This window comes from Montipora capricornis, chromosome 12 (assembly GCF_036669925.1).
Source record: "Montipora capricornis isolate CH-2021 chromosome 12, ASM3666992v2, whole genome shotgun sequence".
In the NCBI taxonomy this organism is placed as follows: Eukaryota; Metazoa; Cnidaria; class Anthozoa; order Scleractinia; family Acroporidae; genus Montipora; species Montipora capricornis.
Window position 1 is genome coordinate 37290420 of NC_090894.1, and position 14567 is coordinate 37304986.

Consider the following 14567-nt stretch of genomic DNA (forward strand, 5'->3'; position numbering starts at 1 on the left):
TGGTTACTCTCTAGCACGCCCAGGGAAGGCCCTGCATAAGAGAGAAAAGCATGTTTTTTGAGGATATCTCCCCCCAGTTTTGAGCTGGATCCTCCTAACCCCCAGAAGTTGTTGCAGAATTGGATGGCACATCCTGTGCTACTATTGGTTACTCTCTAGCACCTCAGGGAAAGGCCCTGCATAAATGAAAAAAAACAGGTTTTTCGAGGATATCTCCCCCCGGTTTTGACTATGGGCCCCCTAACCCCGAAAAGGTGTTGCAGAACTTGATTGCGCATCTGATGATACCATTGGTTTCTCTCTAGCACGCCCAGGGAAGGCCCTGCATAAGTGAGAAAAACAGGTTTCTGGGCGATCTCCCCCCGGTTTTGACTATGGGTCCCCTAACCCCAAAAAGGTGTTGCAAAACTTGATTGCGCATCTGGTGATGCCATTGGTTAGTCTCTAGCACGCCCAGGGAAGGCCCTGCATAAGTGAGAAAGACATGTTTTTTGGCCATAATTCCCCCTGGTTTTGAGTATGGTCCCCTAACCCCCAAAAGGTGTTGCAGAATCAGATTGCGGTTCCCGTGATACCACTGGTTACTCTATAGCACCTCAGGGGAAGGCTCCACCCTCTGAGAAGAAAACGGAGCGCATATTAGAATTCTAAAACCGACAGCTGTTGTGGGTAGGCCTGAAAAGGTATTAAGTATACTTGTGGGTGGTAATTTTTAACCAATCTCTACAAACACTGACTACAATTATGTGAAATATACAAGTGCTGGTGGACAAACAAAAGAAGTTAATCAGAGGTCTGCTGTTTGACTTTGCAAATTTATTATTTATTTACTAAATACAATTACACACATGATTAAAATAAAATGAATAAAATACAGAGATGAACAGTAATATCTGAGTAATTAGGTCAGTATGTACAGAATACAGAGATTCCTTATTAAAAGTACAGTGCCTAAAAGGAAATGTATATATATATGCAAAAAACAAAAAACAAAAAAATACTATTAGTCAAGAATAACAATAATTATCATCTAAAAAGGGGGCATCTAAAGTCAAATCATATCAACTCCAAATAATCAAAGAACTATAAATATCTCTCCTTATTTGAATTGAAGTTATTAATATAAACTCATTTACTTTCCTACAAAACAATGGTAAGTGCTGACATGTCCTAATAGCTAGCAAAAATAGGGCTCGCGGTGGTAGAATTGTACTGAAACTACCATGAGAGTTTTTTTTTTCTTTTGTGAGTTGCAGTGATGCATCACATGCACAAACAGGTTTATGGATAAATAATGATCAATAAAGTTTTCTATTATCATGTAACTGTAGGATACATTCAAGAATAATATATGTATATAATTATATGCATAAACAACTATGAAGTTACATTGTCCTATCATAGTGATTTATTTGGGTAATTTGCCCTCAAATTACAGAATACACCAATGCAACCTCATACAATTAACTTACATAAAGAAAATAATTATTACTTTTGCATGGTTTTCTGAAATTCCAAAATTTGTAAAATTATTTGTAATGTTATTAAGACACTTCCGTATCGGAAAGAAAGCTTCTTTTTTTACCCTTACAACTTTGTACAACATTTTGCAGCTATTCATTAAGTGGTAAGGTGTGACATCATTAATTTGCCCAATATTCTGTATTAGCATATACTAAAACTGCCACGTCCACTTTGGCTTGTTAATTAGTATATAACACGAAACTGAATAGTGATCTCCACTTGCGCTGATTGCCTAACTTGGAGGTGATAAGCCAAGTGTTTTAAATGAAAGCATAAAATAATGGTAAAGAAATTTAAATTAACCCAAATACTTAAGGGTATATTTTGTATGACATAATGATAGTTTTCTTATTGCATGATACACATCTCAGTTTATAATAATATCAGCAGTTTTCATTTATAAATTATCGTTACAAAATATTAAACTTCAACACCATCAAATCAAGCACTTCGATCAGATAGGTTTCCTGGTCATGCCTGCATTGATTTCTTGAAAAGCTACACCACGTAAATTTAAGAACATCTTAAGAACATTTTCAGCGTCACAACGCAAAAATTTATAAGAACGTTCAGCCTCAGCTCTAAAATTAGACGTTCTTTCTTTAATTTTGTACTCATATTTTTTCTGGTTGGTTTAATGCATCACACAATGATTATCATGCTCCTGTTTGTTTTCTTGTACTCCAATAATTGGAGTTGAATACATTTGCCCAATGTTCTGTATTAGCATATATTAAAACAGTGGATAGCATTGAAGGCATGCTCTGATTGGTTACTCAAACAAAGAATAGGTTTTGCTATTCATCTCTGAGCAACTGGCCCAGGATTTGCCCCCAAAAAGATTGTTATTGTTGCAGGAAGAAATTATAATAAATTATTAGTTAAAATAATCTTTTCGTGTTATATTATCTCACTGTTTTAGTATAAAGTAATTTAACAACTATTCACCGGTAGAGTTGGTGGTTAGTGGTTGATATTTAGCAGCAAGGTAATATCCACCACTAGCCACCTCTGATTCGGCTTGTTAATTAGTATATATACCACAAAAGTGAATAGTGCTCTCCACAAGCGCTGATTGCCTAACTCGGAGGTGACTAGCCAAGTCCTATTTAACCCTGAGTAGCTGAAGTGAAAACAAATGGATTCTGGCACGCAAGATTTAAAATTTCCAACCACATAATTTACAAAAACAATGGAGTTTTTTGGTACACTTTTTGTTCAGCTGATGTGGTTATCACTACAACAATTATTCACCTCAGTGTCAGTGAATAATTATTGTTAATTATTTAACAATTATTCGCCTCAGGCTCAGTGATTATCGGTATAAATACACAGGCGATTATTTCAAAAAAGAGAAAAAAAAACATTTCAATGTGAAATCATCTTCACTTACAGTGGCAAAACGACTACTGGCAGCGATTTTGTCCGTCGAGGTGATTATCGGCTGATAATCCGAGATAGCGAGCCAATGAGAGCGCACGATTTTGTATAATCACCTGTGTATTTATACTAAGGTATAATAATTATTGACCTCAATATTACTGCAAGAATGACGTACATGTAGATGGTGCCATCAGTCAATCAATCTGGATCAAAAGGAACAATGCATACCGATATTATTGTGAACCATATAAAGCCTTGATAAAAGTTATGAGTACCACTTTTGACACGAAAATATGTTAACTTTACTATGCGTCGACATGACGCAAGATTCGCAAAATAGCATTTTCCCTGAAGTTGATCGGTTTCACAAAAATGACACCCATTGCTTGGACAAAACGAACCCTCGTTCCAGCTCGAACGTTGGCATAACTTCAACTCCTTGCAGCCTCTGCATCTTCAGAATGTTCACTTGTAACTATGTGAGCATCTCTACGACCCTTGTGTTCATTTTCATCGAATTCATCGATCGTTGTTTGGCTGCAGCAAATCTCTCTTGCTTGAAGAAGTGTTCTCATCGTGATGATGCCTCACTTGAACCTCTTTTTTAATTAAATCGTTTTACGGTTTATTACGCCTGCAACAAAATTAACTTCGTACTATAATAATTTACAAGGCAGTAGACAGAGTTGAGTTAAAAGGCCGAGATCGACTGTCTCAGCACGAAAGAAAATATTAGAGCAAAACTAAACACTTACCGTCCATTAGCTCAGCTTTAGAAATAAGAAAACAAAAATTCCCCTTGCACCATTCGACGATGGATTACGGAGGAATTGCATGCAGTTGATATATTAAAAGCGAATAATGAGGAAATCGTGCTATCAAGCCGAAATAGTACGTACTGTGTACATACTGTAGTGCGCACCATACAATACTAAGCACTATAAGCAGCGTACTATAGTACGTACTACAACGGGTGATGCCCGGTAATTTGTGTATCATTTTGACGGGTGATGCCCGGCACTCTCCGTGCGAATCGGGTGCCTCGTGAAGGCCGAATTGCGAAGTTGGCTCTTATGATCAGCGGCCTTACCGATAGCAATGTTTCCGTTGTGTATAACTTGATGCTCATGTATGGTATCGCATGCTGTACCCTTTAAAGTTTCCATTCGCAGACACAGATGTTTGTATAAAGTCAGTCAGCATGAAGAAACAAAAGAAACCTTATAGGGAAAATTTAGAGGTCAGTGAGACAAGTAGACAGGAGGTTCAAGGTGAGTACTCTGTCAAGTCTCTAACCGTGAACCCCTAGGGATGTCATACACCCTGGCACTCCCAGTGGGGACTCAGTGACAGTGGGTCAATGATACACGTAGTTGCCCCAATTATTTATTTGTTGAATTTAATTGCAATTTAATAGAGAAAGGCTGGACTTGGCTCAAAATGAACAACAACAACAAAAAGACACAAAGGTAGCAGATTCCACATAATTAAACTTTCGCTTACAATGATCACAGGCCTCCAAGCTCAATTTTTGAGTCGTGCTTGTTTTCGCGAAAATGTTAGGCTTTGTATGAATTTTATACAGATCGAGAAGCAAAGAACAAAAGAGTGAGAAATTGACAATAAAACAGGTTCAGCTTTCCTCTTTTTTGTGTTGCAGCTTGATAATGAGACATTCCATTTTTTATCTGCACCTCCCCACCCCCCTTCCCTATGGAAGTCATTATTCTGACAGGCCCTTTTACTCTGAAGTTAAATTCCGACCCACCCTCCTGTTTTTGAATAGAATATCAAACAGTGATTCCGACGGTCATATCTAGGTAAAATAGCTATTCCGACCCCCTCTACTGGGGAAAAAGTTCCAAATTCCGACAGGGTTCTACTTGACATTACAAAAAATGCCTTCCATCGAGGAAAGGGGGGGAAGGGGGGGCGGATAACAAATGGAATTTCTTAATAATGTGTGCACTTATTTTGTTTATTTACTAGGTTTTGTGGGGGTTGTCACGAAAACTTAAAGACCTAAGACCCCGAAAACTAAGACCTCAAAAATTAAGACCTCTAGAAAACTAAGACCTTGAAAACTAAGACCCCTAGAAAACTAAGACCTCAAATAATGCGTTTATTGATGAACTTGCTTCGACGACAAGCCTTTTCTACCTGGATGGTTGGTTAAGCATCAGACTACCGTGCAGGAGGTCGCTGTTACAATATGTAATTGACCCGTCCGGCAATCATATCGTTGTTGGCCTTTTATAAATTAGTTTGATGGCACATATCATTAATTATCAGTTGATCCTTTAGCTTATAGTAAAGTTGTTTAAATTTAAGAATAAAATACAAACAGCAGTCACTGTGATAAACATTTTTAAAAAGTGCATTTTATATTAACTTTAATAACGTTTCATACATTCTCAAAGGTAACCGTTACATTTTCAAAGTGTTCTTATATACGAATTAAAGAGATCTTGGTGCCATATATTGAAAAAGGATCTTAAAATAACAAGAAAGCATTGACAGTGGTTGATTGTTAATAATAATGCTTTCGTTTTATTTTAAGATCGTTTTTCAGTACAGTGCCCAGATCTCTTTATTTCGTATATAAGAGAACTTTCAATTGAAAATGTAACGGTTACTTTTGAGAATGTACAAGCATATGAAATGTCAAGTTAATGTAAAATGCATTTGGCCAAAGAGCAAGAGTTTAGTAAAGCTGTTGTTTCCAAGACCTTTCTGGATGTTGAAACAGTCATGGGGTCAAAAACCCCAGGACAGACCAACACTGACAGGTTTAGGAGAAAGTGATGCCTTTGTAATGCCATCTGAAAATTGTTAGACTTCATAGTCTTCTCGGATAAGGATGATAAACCGTGGGCCCAGTCTCGCATCACTTGCTTGGGACATTAAAGAACCCACACACTGTTCGAGAAGAGTAGGAGGCTAGACCCCGTTGAGGTGGTCTCTCACTCGTTCTGTTCTGGGGGTACCTGTGCAAACAACTTGCTATTCAGCTAAAATTTTAAACTACACAGCTGCCATTAACCCTTTGACACCCAAACTGGCCATTTCACTAGGTCTAATGCCGGACGATTGTGCTCTTCAATGGGGAATCCCCAGGGAGCCAATGGGTTAATATTTGCGCCATAACAGCTGTCTGGTCATTAACCCGGAAAGCCCCCTAGGGGAGTGGTCAACTACATGTATGTATTCATTCATTCACTCTCATTGTATCATGGAACACAGGCATGTGGATATCTAAATTCAGTGATAGTTCCATCTACATTTCTGATTATTGAAGTGTGTTCGACAGTCATCTTGCAAACAAATAAGAAGAGTAGGGAAGGACACAATGGGAAAAGTTTGAGTACACAAGAATGCACATCTTGATATGGTTTCAATAAGCGTCAAATAAAGGATTGAAGTTAATCCCTGTTGGGTGGGGTTGATATCTGGGTGGGAGACTGAGATATATACGTTATGTGATTGCCTTTTGTAGATGCCTTTTTTTAATAATTGAATATGCTGCTTAAAGAATTTTGCATCAATTTTGAAAACTTCAAAGCACCTGCCTTGCAGGTCTGTTTTTCATTTTTTTTTTGTTTTTCAATTTTTTCTCTTCTTATAGTGCATCCCGTAAATGATTTAATGTGTACGATTAGTTAAATACGACTTAAACCAATCAAGAGCTGTTCCTTGTATTCCATAAAGGCTCATTTTGGATAAAAGGATGTCATGGTGAACGGTGTTGAATGCCTTTTTTAAATCGAGGAAAACCACAACATTAACATTACCACGATCAATATTAAAGGCCCAGTTATCCGTAGCTTCCAGAGTGTAATGAATTAAAACCCAATTGATGATTTGAAATAATATCTTTGTTAGTCAAAAAGTTATACAACTGGTCATAAATAATCCTTTCAAACAATTTAGCTATAACGGAAATGACTAATTATTTAGATCAGATGGCTCACCTTGCTTGAACAACAGAGTAACTCTAGCACATTTCCAATCATCCGGAAATACACCAGAGACCAAGGATTTATTAAAGAGATCACATAGTGAAACTGAAATAAGATGAGCACATTCACATATAATTTTAGCAGAAATATTATCAAGACCTTTTGCTTTCTAAAGATCTACATAAATTGTTTAGAAACTGATGTAAGAAAACAATACTGCAATTAATCGAAGAAAAGCTGAATTTATTTTACATTTATATTATTGATATAACTTGAATTATTGTTAGCAATTGGGGGAATTTCATTATAGAAAGCTCACTAGAATTAGAGATAACAGCATCATTCAATTTCATTATTTACATGATGGGAAGTAAGCTCATTAAAGGTTTGCCATGTTTTTTGAGGATTACCCTTAGGTTGAACAAAAGCATTAGAATAATAAGATACTTTAGAAGTTTTGATGTTATGTTTATTTTATTACGCAACTTTTTGTACTTTTCCCAATTGCGTGAATCATTTGTTGCAATTCATTTGTTGCTTTTTCAAATTGTTGCAATGCATTTGTTGCTTTCCTTTTGGCAGCATCACGATCACGGATGCCTTTCTTTAATTGTGAATTGATTGAGGGTGCTTTTTTGGTTCTAGCACGTCTAGATCGGAGTGGTGCATGAATATTAACAATATCCAAAAATTTCCTTTTCCAGTCAGTCCACAAAACATTTGGATCTTCAGAACCCTTACAGAACCAGTCTTGTTGAGCGATATCGTTACGAAAACTCTCTCGATTAAAATTTAGGAAATTTCTGTAAGAAATGGTTGAATGTCCTGTTGAAGAAGACGCGAGAGATTTCTTGTAAATGTGGGGTCGAAGAATGTCAGCTATAGGTGATGTGTAGGGTCCCAACACGGAGCCTTAAGGAATGCCACAGTTCAATTCATGAGCTGAGGATTTATCCTGGTCGATAGATACAAACTGAGAATGTTGAAAAAGGTAGGATTTAAACCACTGCAAAGCTTTACCACGAATTGCAAACTTATATTTGAGTCTATTAAGTAATACATTATGGTCGACAGTATCAAAAGCGGTGGATAAATTTAGTAGTAGCAGACCGCACGACAATGGTTATTGACGGCACGTATTAAGCCGTTATGAACACGGACAAAAGCTGTCTCACAACTGTGAAAGCGCTTATACGCTGATTGGAGGGGTTCGTCAAGATGATTCAGCTCACGATAGTGAATAAGGTGGGAGGCGAAGACTTTCGCGACAATTGTGGAGACAACTTTGAGATTAGAAATTGGTCGAAAATGGTTAAGTGAAGGCTTCTTGAGGTGCGGTGACAGAACTGCAGGTTTAAGGGATCGTGAAAAATGACCAGTTTCCAAGGAAATGTTTGCAATGTTATATAACACAGGTAGAAGAAGATCAATATGGCTCATGACAAGGGATGAGGGAAGAGGGTCCAACCTGCATGATTTGGCACCAACGTGACAAGCTATCTGAGAGAGTTCGATCATGGGTAGTACTAGTGGTGGGTGAGAAAAGCTCTAGGTTACAGCCTAACGTAGGAGTATCAAGCGCAGCAAAAAAATGGGGAACATCCTTGAAAAAGGTGGCAGATCTATTAGCAAGTTTACCCAGGTAGATGTTTATCGGGTTTTCTATGAAGTAGACAATCAATTGACTTGAAAAGGGCATGACTGTCGGTACCAGCATCATAAATCAAAGTAGAGTAGAAGGATATTTTGGCACTGAAGGCAAGATTCTGTACCAAGGAGCACTGGTCAACAAAAGCAGAATGGTCAACAAGAAGCAGAGAACGGCGCCAGCATCTTTCCAGTTAGCGGTGGTGAGTCTTTTGGCACATGAATATCATCAGTGTACCATGGAGTGTAGAGGCGTGGAGTAATAGTCTTGGTTACTAAGGGAGCGTGCCTATCCAAAATGGAGGAGAGAAGAGTGTCATATTGATCACAAAGTGCAATGACATCATGGGAAGGTGAAACAGAAAATGACGTAGATTATCCAAATTAATTGCTTGAAGTTTATGATAACAGACAGCTATTAAGATTGAGATTGAAGCAGCTAAGAAGGTCCATAAACTTGGTGGCAGTGGAGTCTGAAATGTCATCAAGATATGTAAGTTTAAGTCACCGCATATTAGTAGTTGGCCAGACGAGGAGACAAGACGTTCCAAAAAGGAGGTAAATTCATCTGGGAAAAAGGGGAAAGATAAGGTGATTTTTAATAGATGGCGGTGGACGATAAACTACAATAAGGCGGTTAGGAGGAGAGGTAGACTGAGGAAAGCTGTAATTCCGTATGTTCAAAGGACTTTAAGCAGCATTGTTAAGGAGTTCGACTTTAAGTTTACTTCTGTGAAGTGGGAGGCATGGTGGCCTCATGGTTAGTGTGCTCGACTCCGGATCGAGTGGTCCGGGTTTGGGTCCTGGCTGGGGACATTGTGTTGTGTTCTTGGGCAAGACACTTTGCTCTCACTGTGCCTCTCTCCACCCAGGTGTATAAATGGGTACCGGCAAAATTAATGCTGGGGGTAACCCTGCGATGGACTAGCATCCCATCCAGGGGGGAGTAGAAGTACTCCTAGTCGCTTCATGCTGCAGAAACCGGAGATAAGCACCGGCCTGATGGGCCTTCTAGGCTCATAGCAGACTTTACCTACCTACCTACCTCTGTGAAGATTATGGCCAGACCACCACCAGAACCAGAGGAACAAGGACAGTGAAGGAAAGAGTATCCTTTTGGGCTCATATCATGTGAAGAAAAATCGGAGGATTCATCAGGCTTAAGCGATGTTTCAGTCAGTGATCAATAGTAAATCAACGTGTTCATCTACAGTGTAATCTTTATTTGTAAAGTTTTGTTGTTAATCGATCTGGCGTTGAAGAGGCAAAAATTAAGAGGTGTGGAAGAAGGTGAAAGAAGAGGACATCGATTGACTGGAGCGAAGTTTTTCAGACAGCAAGCAATGCGGGATGCTTTGATTGTAGAACTTTGCATTATGAGTGTGGCTGATGATGGCTTTGATGTTATAATATCGGGAAGAACGTACAACAGATTTTCCACCATGACATTGACGAGTTTTGAGCAATGCGAAACTTTGTAAGTATTGGAAAAGGACAGAAGGTAATGGCGATTTGCACTTGAGACCATAGACTTGTTGACGTGAATAAATTACTCTGTTGGCTGTGGAATTTGCATCGCTGTTACACTTTTGAATATTAAAATAACGACCATGAGATACACATTTCCGGGCCAGAATTGCGATGAATATCCATGCATACAGAAAGATCCATCCAAAAAAGTGAACTGGGTAAGGCAAGAGTAAGTAGACCGTGCTTGGAAACCTTGTAAATCGGAGTGGAGATTTTAAAGTTCTGTTGAATCAATTTACGCTTTTAGGAGCAGCAGGAGTTGAAGTAAAGTAGCCGTAAATACAATGTAATTACTTTGCAAACAGTCAAAATTCTGCAATAAGAGGCTGTTACCATCATGGAGCTGTTTGCAAGCATTTCCAATCTTGAAATCATGTGGACAACTAAGAAAAGCGAGTAAATAACTGGAAGAGTTGCATCACTTGAACAAGAGCAGGCAGCCATAACGGCGCATAGTTCATAAAAACCCATCAAAGAACAAATTTTTCGAGGTCTTAGTTTTCTAAGGGTGTAAGTTTTTGAGGTCTTAGTTTTCTAGCCTAAGGGGTCTTAGTTTTCGAGGTCTCAGTTTTCTAGGGGTCTTAGTTTTCGAGATCTTATGTCTTAAGCCCTGGCCAAACGAGAGCGAGAGTTGACAAGAGTTGAAACTCTTGCTCTCGTTTGGCCAGGAACTCTCATCCGCTATCGGCTACTCTCATAGACTCTTGAGAGCTCTCATCGAATTTGAACCTGGTCAAATTTTTCATGAGAGTTGGCGAGACTTTTGTCTCGTTTGGCCGGGTATGAGAGTTTGAGAGAGAGTTTTGCGGTCAGCAGTCACTGTTTTTTTCCAACGGGCTCAGATAAAAAAAAGTGTGGCGTCGGATTCGAGGACCAAGGATAACACCAAGGCTAAATATATCGGCTGACTAGTCGCCATATTTACATCAGAAAGAGTTTTCCCAGGGTGGTTCCCAGCCTCTCTCTTTAAACTCTCAACAAACTCTCGTCAACTGTCGTTGGGCAACTCTTGATTACTTCCATTGACTCTCATGAGCTCTCCAGAGTTTCAACTGTCATCAACTCTCACTCTCGTTTGGCCAGGGCTTTAGGCCTTACATGTAGGTCTTTTTCAAGAGACCCGTTTGTGGGAGTTTTAAGTCACAACTTAAGCTGTTCTGTTTTTCCAAAAAACTAAGAACAGCTGTTAAAGTGATATCCTTGACAACATAAACGTCGGTATATTTTCAATTCCTGATTTCCTTGAGGAAATCAGTAAAATAACCATACGGATAGGGATTACGTACCATACAACAGAGGAAAGGCTGAAAAGATAAGCGTACCAAACTTCTTCTGCCAACTTTTCACTTACAAGTTTATTCCTTGTAATCAGTCTGAGTAAATCAGATTCAAAGTGAAAGGTACAGTTCACATTGCAACCAGGATGACATTCAGAGTTTTATGCTGTAGAGCCTGGTTTGAAGAAATTTGAATGTACATTGTACAGTGGCCTAGAAAGTTAAAATTCAAAGACCCAATGTTTAGCTTATAATACAGCACTTTCTGATCCTAAGAATATCTGAGTTCCTGATTGATGTTAATTTCTTTGTTTTGTTTCCAGCAATGACTGTGTGTGAGTTGGGAGATCTGGCTGAGGTGTCACAACTTTTATGCCAATGTCTGAAAGAGGAGGACACTCTTAAGCAATGTGCATTGCTGAAAAAGGTACATGTGCTGTTGATAAATGAATATTAATTAATATTCATGTATATTTACATGAAGCTTGAGGTGATGGGTTTGCTACCAACACTTTGTCTTTACATATATACTGATAATGACCATAAATTATACAGTAAATTATAGTATTATATATATTATGGTGGGACTCAGGGTGGGGCTGGCAGCTGCCTTTGACTTTTTCCACTTTTGGGCTTTCCATGATTACCCTAGTATAGAAATCTGTCAATCATTCGAAAACCGTTACGAGGCATGCATGAACACCCAAGGATGTGACTTTTTGTTCGTGGTGATTTTACTGTGAAATATGAATTCAATTTTTTGTATTGTTTATTTGGCTGTTAACTTTTCTTGTGGCAGTACAGAGTTTAAACACTGTTTCTGTTCATTCAGAATCTGTGCATACGCCTTCTGTGTATCATCTCGAGAACATGACCAGTTTTAATATGTTTGTGGAATGCAGAACATTCGCTGTGTCAGCAGCCACTTGACCAGGGAAATGGTATTTTATTCTAGATTTCGACTTTTGTTTACTGATTCTGACACCATCCAGTCCGATGAAGTGAAGGGCTTTGTTTTAGGTTGAAGTAGAGTGTCAATCTTGAAAATACGACTGACGTGTTGGGCTGTTTTCCCAGTTGAGTGTGCTGCAAAATTATATCTTTTAACACAGCAGACAATCATGGTTTTTGTCGCCTCAGAAAGATATTGAACCCTGTATTGAACAGTGGAAATTCTACAGTTTAATTACTATATTTAAATTTCACACCGACAAAAAAGGAGAATTCGATTGCAATCTCTATGCAATTTTGAAGGAAATAAAAACCATGGACTGTTTTTTGACTGCCATCATGAAGTCCCAGAAGGTAAGCCGCTTTTCAAGATATGCTCGACTGTTGAAAGTGTGTTACAAATGAAAATAATATGGAATTTTCCTTGTTTCAATGTTTCTTGGCAGCAGTTACATTGTATTCCTGTAATATCGCTCTGTTTTCTGTTTGTTTGTAAAAAAAGAAGTACTCGGTCTCACTTAGTCAAATTTCGTAACTGGGCGATCATGTAAACTTGGTTCCAGGCTTTGCTGCTAGACCCCCCATCCCCTCCCTCCTGGCTGGGACCCTTAAGAACCCATGCACTGTTAGTCTGTTTGCAAAGAGTATGGTTCTAGGTGTTGTTGGTGGTTTGATGGGGCTACTGATAGTCAACAACTATCAACTGAATTGGAGGTGTCTTAAAGTGGTGGATATTTATCAAGCCACGAAACGGCAAAGTAAATATCCACCACTAGCCAATGACACTGAGGTAAGTAGTTGTTTTAGTTTATTTAGTACTTGAGAAACGAAACCGTTACGGTAAGATGAAAAGAAATTATTCTTAACCTAGTGGACACAGCTCCCATGTCATTTTACTCACTAGCGTGCCATTTTTCCTTATAGCGTGTCATTTCACCCAGCAGCGAACTCTGCACTCTTTAATTGTTAAATAGGACACACTGCTTTGTTTTTAGCGTACAATACACACAAAAGGAAATTTTTAATTAAGCTTGTTGTGTAACACGCTCCTGGCAAACTTGTGTGTCATTTCGCTCTCTGCGTATTGTTTAGCGTGTCATTTTGGCGTGCCCGTGCATTCACCTTTTTCCCTGTTTTCCCGTGGAGGGTCACACATACTGAAACAGTGAGATAATATTGCACAGAAATAGAGATAGGACGCAGCTCTTTACAACCTCTGATTTCATTGGATCCCTCTAGGACGCAGCTCTATTGTTTTTGGAGTTAGGGTCTTATTGTTTCTTTTGCATCGTTCTTTGCGTCCATTCTTTTCTGAACCAATCCCGAGAGCCGTTGTAATAGCTGCGTACTGATCCCAGAAATATTATTTTCACTCATTTATTCCTGCAAAGATTACATTTTTGGCCGCAAATTCCACACGAATTGCTCAGAGGTGAATAGCCAACTGAAGGACATCTGGAGTTTGAGTAACCAATCAGCGCACGTGTTGAATTGTATCCACTGTTCAAGTATATATTACTAATAGTAATTATTAGGTCAAGTAAAGCTATGATCCTCGCAGTTATGGACGCAATTTTAGCAATTGCATAGACAGAAGCCTAAAAAATTCAAGACCTCAACAGGGTTTGAACCTGTGACCTCGTGATACAGGTGTGATGCTCTAACCAACTGAGCTGACATTGGGAGCTGGTCATTATTTTGTGCTGATCATTCTGCAACACTTATTGACAATATAATTATATCATTAGGGATAGCTCTTGTGGAAGCCCTCCTTGGAAGCCCTTGTTACAAGGCAAAGCCAAATTAACTAATCAATGCTAAGTCTCAAACTGAACTTGTTACAGATTGAAACAAACAAGTAAATATGCAATGTAGTTCATTGATGATTTAAACTAGACATTGACAACACATATTTTAAACTTCCTTAAACAGTGTACATGTGCATCTAATAACTACAGTTAGACATAATTATTATACGATTAAACAACTGTATAATAAGTAATGTGGAAGTTAAGTTCACTGCTCCATGCAGATGTCATGTTTCATAGGTCTCTGGTTTCTCATTTTATTTAGGCTGGAACTATTCTTCAAGGTACAGAGTGTGGCATTGAAAGTTTACCACCCAATGGCTTGAAGAAATGTCTGAGATTTTTAGCTGAAGTATTTGTAACATGCAACATAAACAATCCTTCCAGGAAAATTGTAGCAAGGTACTGTAGATGTATTTTGATACTTGCATGTTAACTCATGGGTTGGTTTTTAAAGGACTTTGTCAAAATTTTACTAGTTACATGTA

General features: G+C 38.5%; 1 protein-coding gene and 1 long non-coding RNA gene across 2 annotated transcripts in view; one reads left to right on the top strand and one right to left on the bottom strand.

The window, feature by feature from the left end:
* Positions 1-801: 801 nt before the first annotated feature.
* Positions 802-3948, bottom strand: LOC138027110 (uncharacterized). Its single transcript, XR_011127408.1, has 2 exons — positions 3663-3948; positions 802-3541 (listed from the first exon to the last, which is right to left on the bottom strand). It is a non-coding gene; the product is annotated as an uncharacterized lncRNA (long non-coding RNA).
* Positions 3949-4016: 68 nt separating this feature from the next.
* LOC138026361 (tRNA (32-2'-O)-methyltransferase regulator THADA-like) overlaps positions 4017-14567 on the top strand; it is an 88649-nt gene continuing 78098 nt past the window's right edge. Inside the window, exons 1-3 of the mRNA XM_068873683.1 lie at positions 4017-4178; positions 11644-11747; positions 14345-14481. Coding sequence (XP_068729784.1) covers positions 4049-4178; positions 11644-11747; positions 14345-14481 — 371 coding nt within the window. The 5' untranslated portion in view covers positions 4017-4048. The remainder of the gene's footprint in view (positions 4179-11643; positions 11748-14344; positions 14482-14567) is intronic.